We start from the raw sequence: 15,142 nt of genomic DNA, 5'->3' as shown, positions 1-15,142 counted from the left end.
GAGGAATTCCTGAGTCATTTCTGGCTACCCACTGGTAGATATTTCCTACATCTTTTAACACTCATAGAGAAGATATCCCATGACCAGGAAAAAATTCCAGGAGAATGTGGCAGTTGAAAGGACTAACCCAGGATAGACAGAAATCCAGACTTGTAAATTATAAAGACAGCACAGATCAGGGGAGAGGGTAAAATATCTGCTCAGCAATCCCATAAAGTATATTTGAAGAGAATAAGTAGATCATGGGTTGTTTCACAGTTTAAGTATTTAATATGGGATTATAAGTTTTGTTATCAAGGTTTTTGTTTTTTTAGTAGTAGAGAGGGAAAAAAAAAAACCACATACATGAGTAATCAACATAGAAATTTGCTCTTCCTTTTGCCCTTGAGAATTAAGTGAAGTCAAAGCCAAATCCACAAATCATAAAAATTCATAGAATCATCTCTTCTAGAAGAGAGCTTAGAGATCCAACTTTCTTGTTTTGAATGAGAAAATTTGAGAATCTAAGTTTTTACCTAGTTAGGAAGTAGCAGCATCTATTTGATCCCTAAATCAACTCTGACTCCAGATACAAAGTTCTTTCTACCCTCTGGCTATAGCAAAGGGGAAAGGGAAAGAGGCACATATTTCTAAATAAGAGAGCTGGGGTAAAATTCCCAGGATTATCCCTGAGGGGTGATGAGGATGTCCAGGGGTATCCTGATTATTCACTGGACCCGGTGAGTAGCAACAACACAGCTAGATACTTTCACATATCCTCTAAGAAAACCTACTAGCTAGTAAACTGCATTAAAGAACAAGCCTCTGGGAGCCAAGAAGAGAGCAAGAGCAAAGAGAGAGGCTGAGATAAAGGCTAGATATCCTTATGCAGGCCGGATCAGTGATCACATCTGCAAGATATCTGGTGGGGTAGATGTCCTGGCATTAATAGGAAACAAATTTTAACACTCCTCATCTCCAACCAGGGACTCATGTCCCCCACCTCCACAGTTGCTCTTTGGCTCCACTCTCCACCCACTGCTTAAAGAATCAGCCTACAAGACATCACAAAATGCAGACTGATTCCAGAAGAACAGAATGTGATAAAAACTACCTTTACTCCATAGAAAGAGACAGGGCGGAGACACAAGAAAGATAAAGTTTGAAACAGGAAAGGGTGACTAGAAGGAATTAAGAGAGGCAAAAAACTAAAGCCAGAGAGAGGTTTTAGAAGCTGGTCAAACCTTGTGCCCCAAAGCCCTTTCTTTTTCTGAAGCCCTCAATCTCCTTTGTTGTGTCTACTTCATTATCTCAAGGCCAGTGAGCTTTCACTGCCCCATTCTTCACTCCTCCTTTCTTCCCAAATTTAATCTGCTGGCAAACATCACAGAGGTCTTACCACCTCTGAAGGCTGAGTGGGGGAAACTGAGGCAAAGGGCAGCAGCCTAGAGCCAAACGCAGCTACTTTCAAAGCTAAGGGGAGAGGAGGGAGAGGATGGACTTAGTCATCTCCATTTGACTATTCTAAGTATACGCATTGCTGCTTGGCCCCTCTGAGGATAGACCTAGACAGACATGCTGAAATACTGATTTATTGATTGAATGAGAAAACAATGGTTTGATTTCCATTTCTGGAGTAGAGGAGAGAATGGCATGGAGAATCCCCTCCATACTCTCAATTCACAGGATCTATTTCCTATCCTATACCTTTCCTCTTCTTCCCTCCTTTCCCCCCTCTTCAGAGAGCTCAGTCCAGATCCTGAATCTAGGAACCAGACACAGCAAGGGAGAGAGACCATCTGCTAGAACAGTCCATGATTTATAAACTGATCCCCTCTCAAGGGTCCCAAGTTAGGCCACTGATAGGATTCAGGGTCCCAAGAGGAAACTGAAGAGTGCCAGGAACTATGGAGAATCCAGGTGGCACAGGTGAGAGAGGGTGGGTCACACAGCTCCTGCTTGACACCTTGGGTAATATCTGAGGAAAAATTTCTTGACAAGGTCAACAGTGTCACCCTGAGGTTGAATGGGGAACTTCTCCCTCCCCAGTACAAAGTTCTGTCCCAATAGCAAGGCTTCACTCTCAAACTGGCTCTGGTGGAAGGGGGTGCCCTCAGCCAGGCTCTTTACCAGCATCTCCACAAAGAGCTTCCATCGAGGGGTATAGTAGCCGGCCACCAATCCTGCAAGTTGCTTGTTGGCATAGTCCAGGATATTCCCTGTGGGCCCCCACAAGGTCAGCTGGTAGAGGGCATTCTGCTTATACTGCCAGGCCTCAGCTTCACTGACTGCCATCTCCCGGGCCTGCTCCAGCCAGGCACCTAAAAGGAACCGCTCATCACTGGCCAGCAGCTCATCCAAGGAGGGCAGCAGGTCAAAGACCAGCAGGCCACCAGCAATGAGCAAGGCCGGCATTGCTCTCGCCTCAAAGGCTGTCCTGAGCTCCTCATAGTACAGGCTCACCAACTCCTGGGCAACCTGCCTTGTGACATCCAGCAGGTCATAGCGAAAGGCAGGGCTGGAGGCCAGCACTGGAGCTGCTTCCAGCAGCAACCTCCAGGCCTCAAATACATCGCTGCGGTTGTACCAGACAGAAATGTCCAGATGAAGGGACGGTCGCTTCACCAGTGGGCTGCGGTTGTGGCCAGTGCACAAATCACCAGAACAGTTGTAGACACTCTGGAGCAGCAGCCTCCAGGCAGCTTCTGCATGGGAGTGGGGAGTCCCATACCGCTGGGCTGCAAAGCCCGCTACCCAAGCCCCTAGGTCAGGCAAGGGACCCTTCTGCCAGCCTAGCTCAGCCATCAGGGCATAGACTACTTCATTCTGGTTGATGCCTTCTGGGACAATGCCAGTACCCACAAAGGTAGAATTGGGAAAGAGCCAGGCATCTGAGGGTCCCCTGTTCACAGCGTCCAAAGCTCCAAAAAGCCCATGGTTTCCCCCGAAATTGTGCAACATGCACCAGATGAATGGCTGACCATAGAAGGAGTCAGTTCGGGAGTAGACAGGCCTGGATTCAGCATAAAGATCAAGGACAAGAAGGCGACCAAGGGGCACAGCCTTCAGCACAGCCTTCACCTGAGGGGGTTTCCAGAAATCAGGCTGGTGTTGAAAAAGCCAGCCCTGGAGAAGCCACACAGCATCAACATCCACTGTAGGAAGAAGAGACAGCTGGTAAGAGGAGGAAAACACCTGGGTCTCTCCCACAGGGAACTCAAGCCTAGATCTCAACCCTTGACACCCATTCTACATTGGACCAACACACAGACATAGCCCTGCTTCATTACCTTAGGCTCTCTGGCCCTAGTGAGTCAGGTACTGCCTACTATGTGCTAAGTACTAGAACTACAAATAAAGGGGAGCATAGTCCTTGCTTTCAAGGAGCTCATATTCTATCAGAAGGGACAACATACAAATGACTGTAAAAACAAGATACAGCCAGGATACGCTAAAGACAATCAGAAGAGGAAAAGCACTAGTGTGAAGGGAATTCAGGAAAGCTTCCTGGAGGAGGTGGCTTGTTAGATGGAAAGCTAAGGAAAGGCAGAGATGATGAAAACAATTTTCGACATGGAGGATAGGAAAAAGTCAGCAGAGTGAGAGTCTTGTTCTAGAAATAACAGGAATATTAGTGTCACAGAGTAATCGGGCTAGATGGAGGTGGAACTAGGCTTGAAAGGAGTCCGAGGTGGGGGAAGATGTATAAGTCAGAGAGAATTGCTAAGTCAATACAGTATATTTCATTTTGGAGGTGATGAGTACCATTGACATTAACTGAATGAGAAGTTAACATGGTCATATTTGGACATTATTAAAATAGTCCAAGTATGAAGTGAGGATCAGGGGATGGTTGTGATAAAAAGACTCATTTGTGAGAGATGCTACAAAGTGACAGGATTTCTAAATATGGGATGGTAATATCCTTGAAAGTAATGGGAAAGTTAACAAGATGGGAAGGATGAGGAAGGAAAGACTAATTGTATTTAAGACATTTATGAGTTATTCAGCTAGAGACATCCAATAGGCAGTTGGACAGATGAGACTGAAGATCAGCAGAGAAGTTAGGGCACGATTCAGAGATCCAAGAAAAATCACTAAGGTGCAGATGATAGTCGAATGCAGGAAGATGGATGAGATCACCAAATGAAATTAATATAGAGGGAGAAGAAAAGAGGGCCCAGGACCCAGGCCTGTGGGATTCCTAGGGTTAGTGGGAGTGACTCAAAGTTCCAGTAAAGGAGACTGAGGAATGATCAAGAAGAACCAAAGAACAGCCCAGAGAGAGAAGAAAAGGAATTAAAGTGTAAAAGATTGCAGGGGGGCCGGGAAGGACAAGGATGGAGAAGAGACCCTCAGATCTGGCAATTAAGAGATCTCTGGGGCCCTGAGAGAACAGTTTCAGGGAGGAAAACTGAGGAGGAAAGCTCCTGCAGGGAACTTTTCAAGGTGAGAGGTAAGAGAGAAGAGGAGGAAGGTCATAGGCTGGGGATGAGTGAGGGCTTCTGGGGATGGCCTGTGATGAAGCAGCCATTTGCTGGAGAGGCCCGTGCTTCCTGAGGGAATGGGAAGGAGGGAGGATAAAAAAAATCCCAAGGGAAGGCCTAAGACAGGAGTCAGGAGGCCCAGGTTACAGCTTGAGCCTTGGCACTCAGCAGCCATGGGATCTCAGAATTCACCTACCCATACACAAAATGGAAAGGAATCAGAACAAGAGGGACCCCAGAGGCTGCTTATCCAACCCCTATACTTGGGACCTGAGGAGACTGTGTTTCCTCCTGAAGAACATTTTGTAATGAAGCTGTGAACACCGGGCCAGGCTTTGATCAGGGATCATGTGAGGAGCTCACATTTATAGAGAACTTCAAGCTTTACAAAGCATGTAACACAAAGCAGTGAGTACTATTATCCCCATTTTACAGATGAAGAAACTGAGGCTCAGAGAGATTTACAAGGTTTCCCCAGGGTCCCTCAGGCAGTGAGACAGGCTCACAGTCACTAACAGCCAGCTTATCCTCAGCATCAGCCTCCTGACACTCCCCCACTTTCCCCAAACCTCTCCTTTCCTTGTTGACATCCCATCCCCTTCTTTCCCCATCTGTCTGATCCCTCCAGGGTATCCTTGCCCTTTGTGTCCATCTCCCTCAGCACCTTGCCCTCCTCACCTGCAATCATGGCCTCATAGACTGCAGCTGTGGCAGCAGCCAGGTAGGCTGGCTCAGAGGAAGGGGGCTCCATTTCATTGAAGGTATCAGCACTATAGATGTGGTCAGTACCAAACTCCTGAATCAGCTCCCTCAGGAAGAGGCTTCCAACCATGGGAAACAAGGGATCTTCTGGGGCTAAGAGGTAGGAGCAGGAGTAAGTACAGTTGAAGTGGCCCCACATGCCCAGACGGGTGACATTGGCCTGAGGGAACACCCTAGAAGAGAAGGGAGACATATGATGGAGGAAGAATGAGGGAGGAGACAGGGGATGGGAGAGACAAAGGGCAGGATTATATTGATGGAGGGAAAATTTGACCAGAGCGCCTCCCTCTCCAATCTCCTTACAGAGGCCCCACAAAGGAGCTCTTTCTTTGTTTCAAAGTGTCTCCTCCTTCAGGGATTAACCAGCAGAATCAAGTTAGGGCTTATATGTAACATTTTAGGGACATGGACCTCCTTTGGCAGTCTGGTATAGTTATCCTCAGAATAAAATCTTCACATGCATAAGGTTACAAAGGAAACCAATTCTATGAAAACACGGTGATCAAAATGCTAAAACAAAACAACCAATCAAAAAACCTCAACTCAACTTCATAGAACTTTTGGCCAGAACCCCCAAATAAAGTGAGCATTATTTTTTGGAACAATGTCAATGAAATAACTTTCTATTGTGACCACTAATTTATAGTCAGAATTATATGGTATTTAGTGGAAGGCTGGTGGGAAAGAACAAAGGCAAGGAAGCTGGGGAGAGGCTCAAGACATATGGTCCCAGGAGTATCTTCTGTAATAGGAGTTTCCTTCAAGAGTTCATGGATATAAGAGGAAAGATGGCTGGACCTGGAGTCAGGATTCAAGTCTTGCTGCAGACACTTATATCCATAACATCTCCCACAAAAGACTTATATGTTGTTGGCATCCACTTTGGATCATAAGCTAATTTCCTGAAGGGATTATCTCATTCTTTGCATTTGCATCCTCACCACCTAATCCAGCACATGGTATATGCTTAATTGCTTAAGAAATATTTGATTGGAAAAAAAAGAAAAAGAAAAAGAAAGGAATATTTGATTGACTGATTGAGTGAAGGGGCCCAAAATAGGGAAGTGCTTTTTTTCATGGTCACACTATTTGTCAGGAGCAGAGTCAAGACCGGAATCCAAGTGTTCCAGCCCACAGAACAAGGTTCTTTCTGCTTCTTCCCCTAAGGTGAATTCTCCCATTTATAAAGGGTTTTTAGAATAACTTTCCTGTGGAACAGTGGAATGAGGGCTGAGTTTACAGACAAGGGAATCAAGTTCAAATCCCAACTTTGTTGTTTCCTCTTCTGTGACTAAGACACCACTTCTCCAGGCTTCAGTTTAATCAGGCATCCCATACTTCTCAAGCTTAAGCTATGTGACAAATGGCGAGATACAGACAAATGAAATATTGCCCTGGAGGAACTGACATTCTAAGACAGGGAACACAAGTTGAGGAGGCATAAAGCACTTCCATTTAGGTACAAACACACAAGGCAGATTCCAGGCCACCTAGTTGGGAGGAAAATGGTAGCTGGAGGGCAGAGAAGGTCTCACATCACAGGAGATGGCCTCTGAAGTCCTTCCCAATTCCAGATCTATGACCACTGCTGGAAACAAAACAGGTCTCACTTTTCTGCCATTTGACAGAGGAAGTGATTTGTTCCTTACCCAAGGTGACTAACAAATGTTTGATCTGAGAACCAAATGGAGATTTCCTCTTTTTTCTATCACACTGCAATTTTCCTAGAGAAAGGCAGTGGAATGTCTCATCCTCTAGATGGGGGATTGTAAGAACATGAATTGAGCACTAGGATGGTCAGTACAGACTGTCCAATCTGACCTCCTGATCGTAGAGAAAAGGAAATCAGGGCTGGAAAGATTAAGGTTCTGGCCCAAGGTCACACAGATAAGCAGGATTCAAACCCAGATCCTCTGACACGAGATATATCATGCTTATTACTGCCTCTTCTGCACAGATCTTTGAATTTTGGTTCCTGCCTTGCTCTTTCTCTTAGTAAACTCACCTGGTAAATGCCTTGGGGACATGTCCAGCAAATGCAGGAAGTACTGGTTTCATCCCAAAAGATCTCATTCTCTCCAGAATCTGGTACTGGGCAGGAAAAAGGAAGGACAGCAGGGTCAGGCTCACCAGGAACCTCTTCTCTCAGTCCAGGAAGCCTCCTCTCCACTGCCCCATTACCTGCAGGGAAGATTGCTTACGGTGCCAGGAGGAGGATAGGGGGCCACCCCAGCTATGCAGATTGCCCATACGCTCCCATGCCAGGAAGGCTGGCCCTGTGAAGTACTCATCAATCTCTGTCTCATTCAGGCCCAGGATCAAGTACACCTGGAGAAAAGAGAGATAACTATGATAACAAGCCTTCCTTTGATTGAAGCAGTCATCTTCATACAGATTTCATTTTATCCTCATAGTTCCATGTGGTATGACAGAGCAAGTATCCCCATTTGACTGAGAAGAAAACTGATGTCCCAGTCTGGGTGGGGAGCAGAAAGGAGGGGAAATTATCTGCCTCCTAGTCTAGTACTTCTCTAAATATACCAGAATGCCTCTTCCTTGGCCCCTCCCAACATATTTAGATAATCAAGGCAGCTACCAGGCCAAATTAGAATTAGACTCAAGTGGGATGGCAGGATGGAAGGGGACCCAATCTTTCCTATTACAGAGAAATAAGCTGACACGCAGGGAAGGGACGTAATTTGCTTTTCTCCAAACAGAGAAGGGAAAAAAGAAAGGGGGAAAAGGAAAAGGAAGAGAGAAAAAAGAAAGGAGGGAGTGAGAATGGAGAAAGTGAGAGGAGAATGGAGAGAAGGGAGGAGCCTGAAAGAGGTAAGAGGAGGAAAGCAGTGAAAGGAGTAAAAGGAAGGAGGAGAGTTTGAGAGGAACGGGAAAAGGGAGTGAGGAATAAGAGGGGAGAGGCCAGAAGACAACAAGGAGGAGGAGGAGGAAGGACCCTAGAAGGGAGGCAGTGAGAGGAGCACAGACAGAGGGGGGAGGAGGAGGGAGAGGAGGCTGCGGGAGGAGCCCCGGAAGAGGCTCCCAGGGCAGCCGAGACCTAAGCTCCCCAGTCTCGGCCCAGGCCGGACCCACCCTCCGCCACACCGCCTCCTGCCCGACGGCAGCCAGCGCCAGGTTGATGCCGTTCAGGGCCATCCAGTCGATCTCTCGCTCCCAGCGCTCCCAGCCCCACCACACGAAGGAGTAGCTCTGCGTGCAGACGTTCTGGTAATAGCGGTACCTGCACGGAGGGCGGGATGAGTCTCGGCCCGGGGATCTCCCTGCGGCCCCGCTGCCCCCGCGCCCCGTTACCTGTTGGGCGTGCTCTCGGTCCGCGGCTTGGGCACTGCGGGCAGAGGATCGGGCAGGCGAAGCTGGGCACCTGACCAAGCCACGTGACAGCCGCAGAAGTCGCGCAGGTAGCGGTGTAGTCCGGCCGCGGCCGCCACGCCACTGGAGCCGGCCACCTGCACGGGGTTCTCGCCACCGCCGCCGCTCAGGCGAAACGTATCGGCGCCCGGGGTCGGCGCCAGGGAGCGATTCACGGACACCGAGAAGCCGGCAGCCGCCCGAGCGCCTAGCAGTCGCGACAGCAAGTCCCGCACGGCCTCCGCTTCGCGGGCCTCGTCCCCAACCATGTCGGCCCCTGTCCGGCTCAGGAGCAGGCAGGTGAGAAGGGCCGCGGTAGCCACTGCAGCCGCCATCACTCTCTCCTCCCGCGCCCAGGAGCCCAACTTTTAAGTTCCTCGACCAATCGCCTGAGGTTCTGGAGGGGGCGGTGCCGCTGCTGCCCAATCAACGGCCTCCATCTTGTGCGCGTGATTTTGGAGTTTAAAAGGACCTGGCGTAGTTTCCTTCCGGTTTGGTTTTTGAAAGTCTGGTCCAACTTCTAGATCTGCCCATGATTCGACCACTTTGAAGTACGAGTCACTGAGAGTTACTTCCCCTTTGCACTTAAATGTCTTTCTTCCTCTTACGGAACTAGGGCTGGGTGCTCTGAAAACTGGAGTTCTTCCCTAAGTGAGTCACTTAATTTCGTTCACCATATTTTCCTCATCTGCAAAACGATTCTAATAACAGCACTTCTCTTACAGGGTTGTTATTGATATAAAATGTAAAGATTTTGCAAATTTGAAAGCTACAAACGCTATCTGCTGCCACTACCACCATCACCACCCCACTATTATTACTATTCTTGTCTTAATTCTTTCTGTAATCAGTCATCAAAAATTCATTAAGCCCTGGCTATGTGCCTACCGTTCTAGCTGCTGAGAATGCAAAGGCAAAAATGAAATAATGCCCGTACTTTTATCCCCCATAAATTCTTTGAAGCTAGAACAGAGATTACATCTTTATCACCATGTAGCATCGTGCCTTGCACAAAAGGAGATCTTTAACAAATGTATGTCATGTTTTATTGCAGTGCCCTCTGCTGTGTTAGGCATTATGAAGAAAATTTGTACTGAGGGAAGAACACTGGACTGGAAGTTGGCTGAACATCTTCAAGTTCCAGCAATGTCACCGATTTTGTTTATGTGAACCTGAATAAGTCCAAATCTCTTTTGAGCTTCAGTTATAAAATTGGGACTAACAATAAAATTTAGATTTGGAAGAGACTTCAGAGATCATCCAGATTGGTGATGTCAAATTAAAATAGAAAGGGAACACTTTGGGCTGTATATTAATAAATTAACATTATTTTTCTGGGTTTTTTGGTTGGGGTTTTTTTGTTAAATATTTCCCAATTATATTTTAATCTGGGTTAGGCCACAGGAGTTTTAAGACCAACTTCCTAGATTCTCTAAATTACAGAGGAGGAAATTGAGACCCTGATAAGTTAAGGGACTTGCTCAAAGTCAGGCAGGGAATAACTGGTGGAGCTAGAATTGAAACACACACACATACACACACACACACACACACACACACACACACACAATTTCATAATTGGAACATGTATTGGAATAAGGTTCCCTTCTATGACATATCTAATAAGCAGATCTTAACCAGTCCTTCTTCTACAATCCATCAAGATTAGCCCCATAATTATTAGAAAATACCCAAGTCTGCCTTTGCATGTATTGGTCCTATTTCTGCCCTCTGAAGTCTAACCAAACAACTTTAGGAAGAAAGAAGCCTACTGGTCATCTTTCTAGCCCAATACTGTCATATTATATTTGAGGAAATTTGTTGTGAGATGTTGAATGATTTATCCAGAGTCTCATAGGCTAGTTAATGACAACTGAGATTTGCACCCAGGTACTGTGATGATGAAGAAAATTTATACTGAGGGAAGAACACTGGACTTGAAGTTGGCTGAACATCTTCAAGTTCCAGTAATGTCACTGATTTTGTTTATGTGAACCTGAATAAGTCCAAATCTCTTTTGAGCTTCAATTATAAAATTGGAACTAACAATAAAATTTAGATTTGGAAGAGACTTCAGAGATCATCCAGATTGGTGATGTCAAATTAAAATAGAAAGGGAACACTTTGGGCTGTATATTAATAAATTCAGAAATTCAACAGAGAATCCCTTTTTTATGTTTACCTTAAACATTTGAAAACAGCTGTTATGTTTTTCTTCTCTTCCTTTCCTCAGGCTAAATCTCTGCAACCAGTTTCTCTTTCCCTATAACTGCTCCCTTCTCATCCTTTAAACCTCCACCCCCAAAACACAGACTTTTTTTTCCCCATGTAGTAAGTAAAATGGGACCAGTCACTAGATTTTATTTGGATTCTTAACCAACCAATCTTCACTGAGCCACTACCACAACTAATGCCTTCCCTCAAGGCATGATATGACTGTGAGTTAAGTAGTAGTGGCTGATTTATTTTTTTAAGGACATGTGACTTCAGTGATAAAGGGAATACTCATTGAGGGTGAAGAAACTCCCTATATCCATATAGGTCAGCTTTTGGGCTATCATTTACAATATGAGAATTGCTTTGACTCCATTGAGAGGTTAAATGATTTGCCTAGGGTCATGGCAGAATTCTGTTATTGGACTTGAACCCAAGTTGTCTAATCTTAATAGGCTAGTAAGCAGTCACTAAACTAGGCTGCTTCTTGATTAACATAAAGAAATAATAGCACATCTGTATCATTATTTCTCTAATGAAGGAACTAAAATTTAGAGAAGCCTTGCTCACAGCTGCAGGACTATTAAGTATGAGAGGAACCAAATTCATTTAATTCAAAAGACCCATTTTCTGTTATATCATCCTCTATAGGGTCCTCAAACTTTTTAAATAGGGTTGTTGGACTGTTGGAGGGTCGGACTACAGTAAAAACAAAAACTTTATTTTGTGGGCCTTTAAATAAAGAAACTTCATAGCCTTGGGTGAAAGGGGATAATCATCTTCAGCTGCCACATCTGGCCAGCAGGCCATAGTTTGAGGACCCTTGCTCTATGGTCTATGTCATCATCTTCATAGGCTCCTAGGTCTTCAGAGCCAGAAAAGATCTTGAACCATATCTATCCAAACCTTTTATTTTACAGAGGAAGAAAATGAAGCTTCTTTTTGATGATGTCTGCACTCCAGAATTAGCTCTACCTCCCCTGCCTTGTCCCCATTGCTTTAGGCTTACATCCCAATTAACAATAACAAAATAACAAAATTTATGGTAGCTCCCATTATTCCTTTAGGGTCTAACTCTAAACACTCTGGAGATTCAGCTAGTGAATCTGACTAATGTGTGCCAAAGTGCTGGAAAGAGTGAAAAGTTCAGCCGTCTAATTCCAATTTATAGACACAGTTTAACAATTTGTTTGCTGTTGTTAAAGCTAGAACTAGAAGGAACTTTTAAGGATCATCTAATGATTAGATTGTAATCCAGCTCCCTCATTTTATAGATGAAGAAACTAAGGCCCAGAAAGGTTAAGACTTCTTCAAAGTCATAGAGATTAGGTTGTTTGGTATAATGGAGAGTTCTGCATTTGAAGAGGGACATTCAACCTGCATTCATATCTCAGCTTTATCACTATATCTTTAGGTAAACCATTCATTCCTTATTGATCTGTTACTTCTTTCTAAAATTAGAGTTGAACTAAATGATGTTGAAAGTTCTTCTCAGTTCTAAACTCTAGGAGACTATGATATATACATATAAGATTTATGTATATGTGTATGTGTGTGTACACACCTTTGTTGTCTAACATGGACAGGTAAGTTGGTGGCAATGATGGAAATTTCTTACTTAGTAGGAAGAAAGGGCAGTGACATGACAAAATGGCAGAGAAAATGTTAGAGCCGTAGAGACTTGAAGTAAATACCCTCATATTCTATCATCTAGTCAATCGTCTTATCTTATTTATACACAAAGACAGCTCTGCCTCCATCTGTTACAGTTGAGAATTAGAATCTGGATCTAAGAGACACATGAAAGCACTTTATGGAATGATGTGGACAATAGATAACAGGCTATCTTGAACTTCTTTGGATCATTGTTTTAGGACTGGGAAGACCCTCTGAGATCATTTGATACAAACTAGATCAATCTAGTTTATCAGATGAGGAAACCTTAGTCCTGGAAGATAAACAGTCATTTTCCTAAGGTCACATAACAGGCCAGCTGAGTTGGTCCCTGAACCTTGGTCCTTAGACTCCAAAGACAGCATTCTTTCTATTGTACCATATATCTTTTAGGGGAAAGTCTTGATGAAGACTTTGGGCAAGAGAAAAACTAGGTGGGAGGGATACAGAAGGCCAGTTTGCTTGGAATAGAAGACACAGCCTAGAAAGTTGGTACTGAACTTGATCAGGGAAAGGCTTAGGTGACAAAAATGATGTAGATTAGGAAGAATAAGAAGTCTAATTCTCATGGATAATGAAGCATGGCACTTGGAACATATTGTGTGGGAAGAATGAATACAGCTTCATACAATCATGTGTCAAGATCTCTCAGTTGTCCCTACCTATTTTCCTTCCTCAGTTGGGGGATGGAGTGGGGTATGCTTTGCTGCTTTGCTTTGCTCTCTCTCTTCCTGTAGCTGTAGATCTGGCTCTTAGTTAAGAAATAAGCAGAATTCTTAGGACAGTCAGCTTGCTGGGTCAAATGGTTTCAGATCAGGCTCATTTCCCAATCCTCCCAGGGGATTGGGAAGCTGACTTAAGTTCTAAATTTCTCTATCCAACATTGTTTTTCTATTTTTGTACCTCCTCATATGTGGCCATTTGTGTTGGGAGGTGGAGATGGGGGTGAGGGAAGGGGGTAGGGAGTAGCAAACAAGGAGGAGAAAGGGGGGATGGGCTTGGGTGTCTAACTGGGGGAAAAAAAGAGTTCAACCTATAGGGAGCAAGGAATAGGTTGCTTGTTAGTATTAAAAAACTCCTGGACCCTTTCCCAGCTATATTCAATTTCACAGGGGAATTATAAGGGACTTTAGAGGCCATCTAGTCTGACCTCCTGATTTTATAGATGAGGAAACATGTCCTGGAGAAATGATTTGCCCAAGAGCCAGGACTGAAATCCAGGTCTTTTCCCTACAGATTCAGTACTATCCTTTTCCTTAAAAACCTGTCCTTCAAGCAATAAACTGGGAAAACATTTTTACATTCAAAGGTTCTGATAAAGGCCTCATTTACAAAATATATAGAGAATTGACTCAAATTGATAAGAAATCAAGCCATTCTCCAATTGATAAATAATCAAAGGATATGAATAGATAATTTTTAGATGAAGAAATTGAAGCTATTTCTAATCATATGAAAAGATGCTCCAAATCATTATTGAGCAGAGAAATGCAAATTAAGACAACTCTGAGATACCACTACACACCTGTCAGAATGGCTAAGATGACAGGAAAAGATAATGACCAGTGTTGGAGGGGATGTGAGAAAACTGGGACACTGAGACATTGTTGGTAGAACTGTGAACTGATCCAATCATTCTGGAAAGCAAGTCGGAACTATGCTCAAAGAGTTATCAAACTGCGCATATCCTTTGACCCAGCAGTGTTTCTACTGGGCTTATATCCCAAAGAGATCTTAAAGGAGGAAGGGACCCCCATGTGCAAAAATGTTTGTGGCAGCCCCCTTTTTTAGTGACAAGAAACTGGAAAATGAATAGATGCCCATCAGTTGGTGAATGGCTGAATAAGTTATGGTATATGAATGCTATGGATTATTATTGTTCTTTAAGAAATGACCAGCAGGATAAATACAGAGAGCCTTGGAGAGACCTACATGAATTGATGCTAAGTGAAATGAGCAGAACCAGGAGATCATTATACACGGCAATATCGATATTATACAATGATCAACTCTGATGGATGTGGCTCTCTTCAACAATGAGATGATTCAAACTAGTTCCACTTGTTCAGTGATGAAGAGAGCCATATATACCCAGAGAGAGGACTATGGGAACTGAGTATGGACCACAACATATCACTTTCACTCTTTCTGTTATTTTTTGCTTACATGTTTGTTTTTTTTCTCCTCAGGTTATTTTTATCTTCTTTCTAAATCTGATCTTTCTTGTGCAGCAAGATAACGGTCAAATGTATACATACATACATAAATATATATACGTATATTGGATTTAACATATACTTTAACATATTTAACATGTATGGGACTACCTGCCATCTAGGGGAGGGGGTTGGGGAAAGAGGGGAAAAGTTGGAACAGAAGGTTTTGCAAGGGTCAATGTTGAAAAATTACCCATGCATATGTCTTGTAAATAAAAAGCTATAATAATAATGATGATGATTAAAGAAATCTGTTCCTCTCCCTTTGTCCCTATCACATTTTCCCTAATTCTTAGGGAAATTCTCAGACTAAGCAGGGTATACCTCCTTGGGCTCAGGGTGCTAGCTACAGTGAACTGAATCCAAGTGTATAATTTCTGGGACATGCAGAAAGGGTGGAAAAATATGGCCAGTCCTAAAGTTCCTCTGGAGAAGCACAATCCA

General features: G+C 44.2%; 1 protein-coding gene and 1 long non-coding RNA gene across 2 annotated transcripts; one reads left to right on the top strand and one right to left on the bottom strand.

Moving 5' to 3' along the window:
• Nucleotides 1-1,555: 1,555 nt before the first annotated feature.
• On the bottom strand, nt 1,556-8,929 carry LOC127560122 (alpha-N-acetylglucosaminidase-like). Its single transcript, XM_051994433.1, has 6 exons — nt 8,538-8,929; nt 8,319-8,466; nt 7,410-7,556; nt 7,234-7,319; nt 5,145-5,401; nt 1,556-3,134 (listed from the first exon to the last, which is right to left on the bottom strand). Exons 1-6 carry the CDS (start codon nt 8,927-8,929, stop codon nt 1,924-1,926), a joined length of 2,241 nt encoding a protein of 746 aa, XP_051850393.1. The 3' UTR covers nt 1,556-1,923.
• A 222-nt stretch (nt 8,930-9,151) lies between these two features.
• LOC127560123 (uncharacterized) lies at nt 9,152-9,932 on the top strand. The gene is made up of 2 exons (XR_007953276.1): nt 9,152-9,245; nt 9,649-9,932. It is a non-coding gene; the product is annotated as an uncharacterized LOC127560123 (long non-coding RNA).
• The last annotated feature ends 5,210 nt before the right edge of the window (nt 9,933-15,142 follow it).

This window comes from Antechinus flavipes, chromosome 4, assembly GCF_016432865.1.
Source record: "Antechinus flavipes isolate AdamAnt ecotype Samford, QLD, Australia chromosome 4, AdamAnt_v2, whole genome shotgun sequence".
NCBI classification, from domain to species: Eukaryota; Metazoa; Chordata; class Mammalia; order Dasyuromorphia; family Dasyuridae; genus Antechinus; species Antechinus flavipes.
The sequence above is the reverse complement of the archived record's forward strand: the minus strand, read 5'-3'. Positions and strand labels throughout refer to the sequence as shown.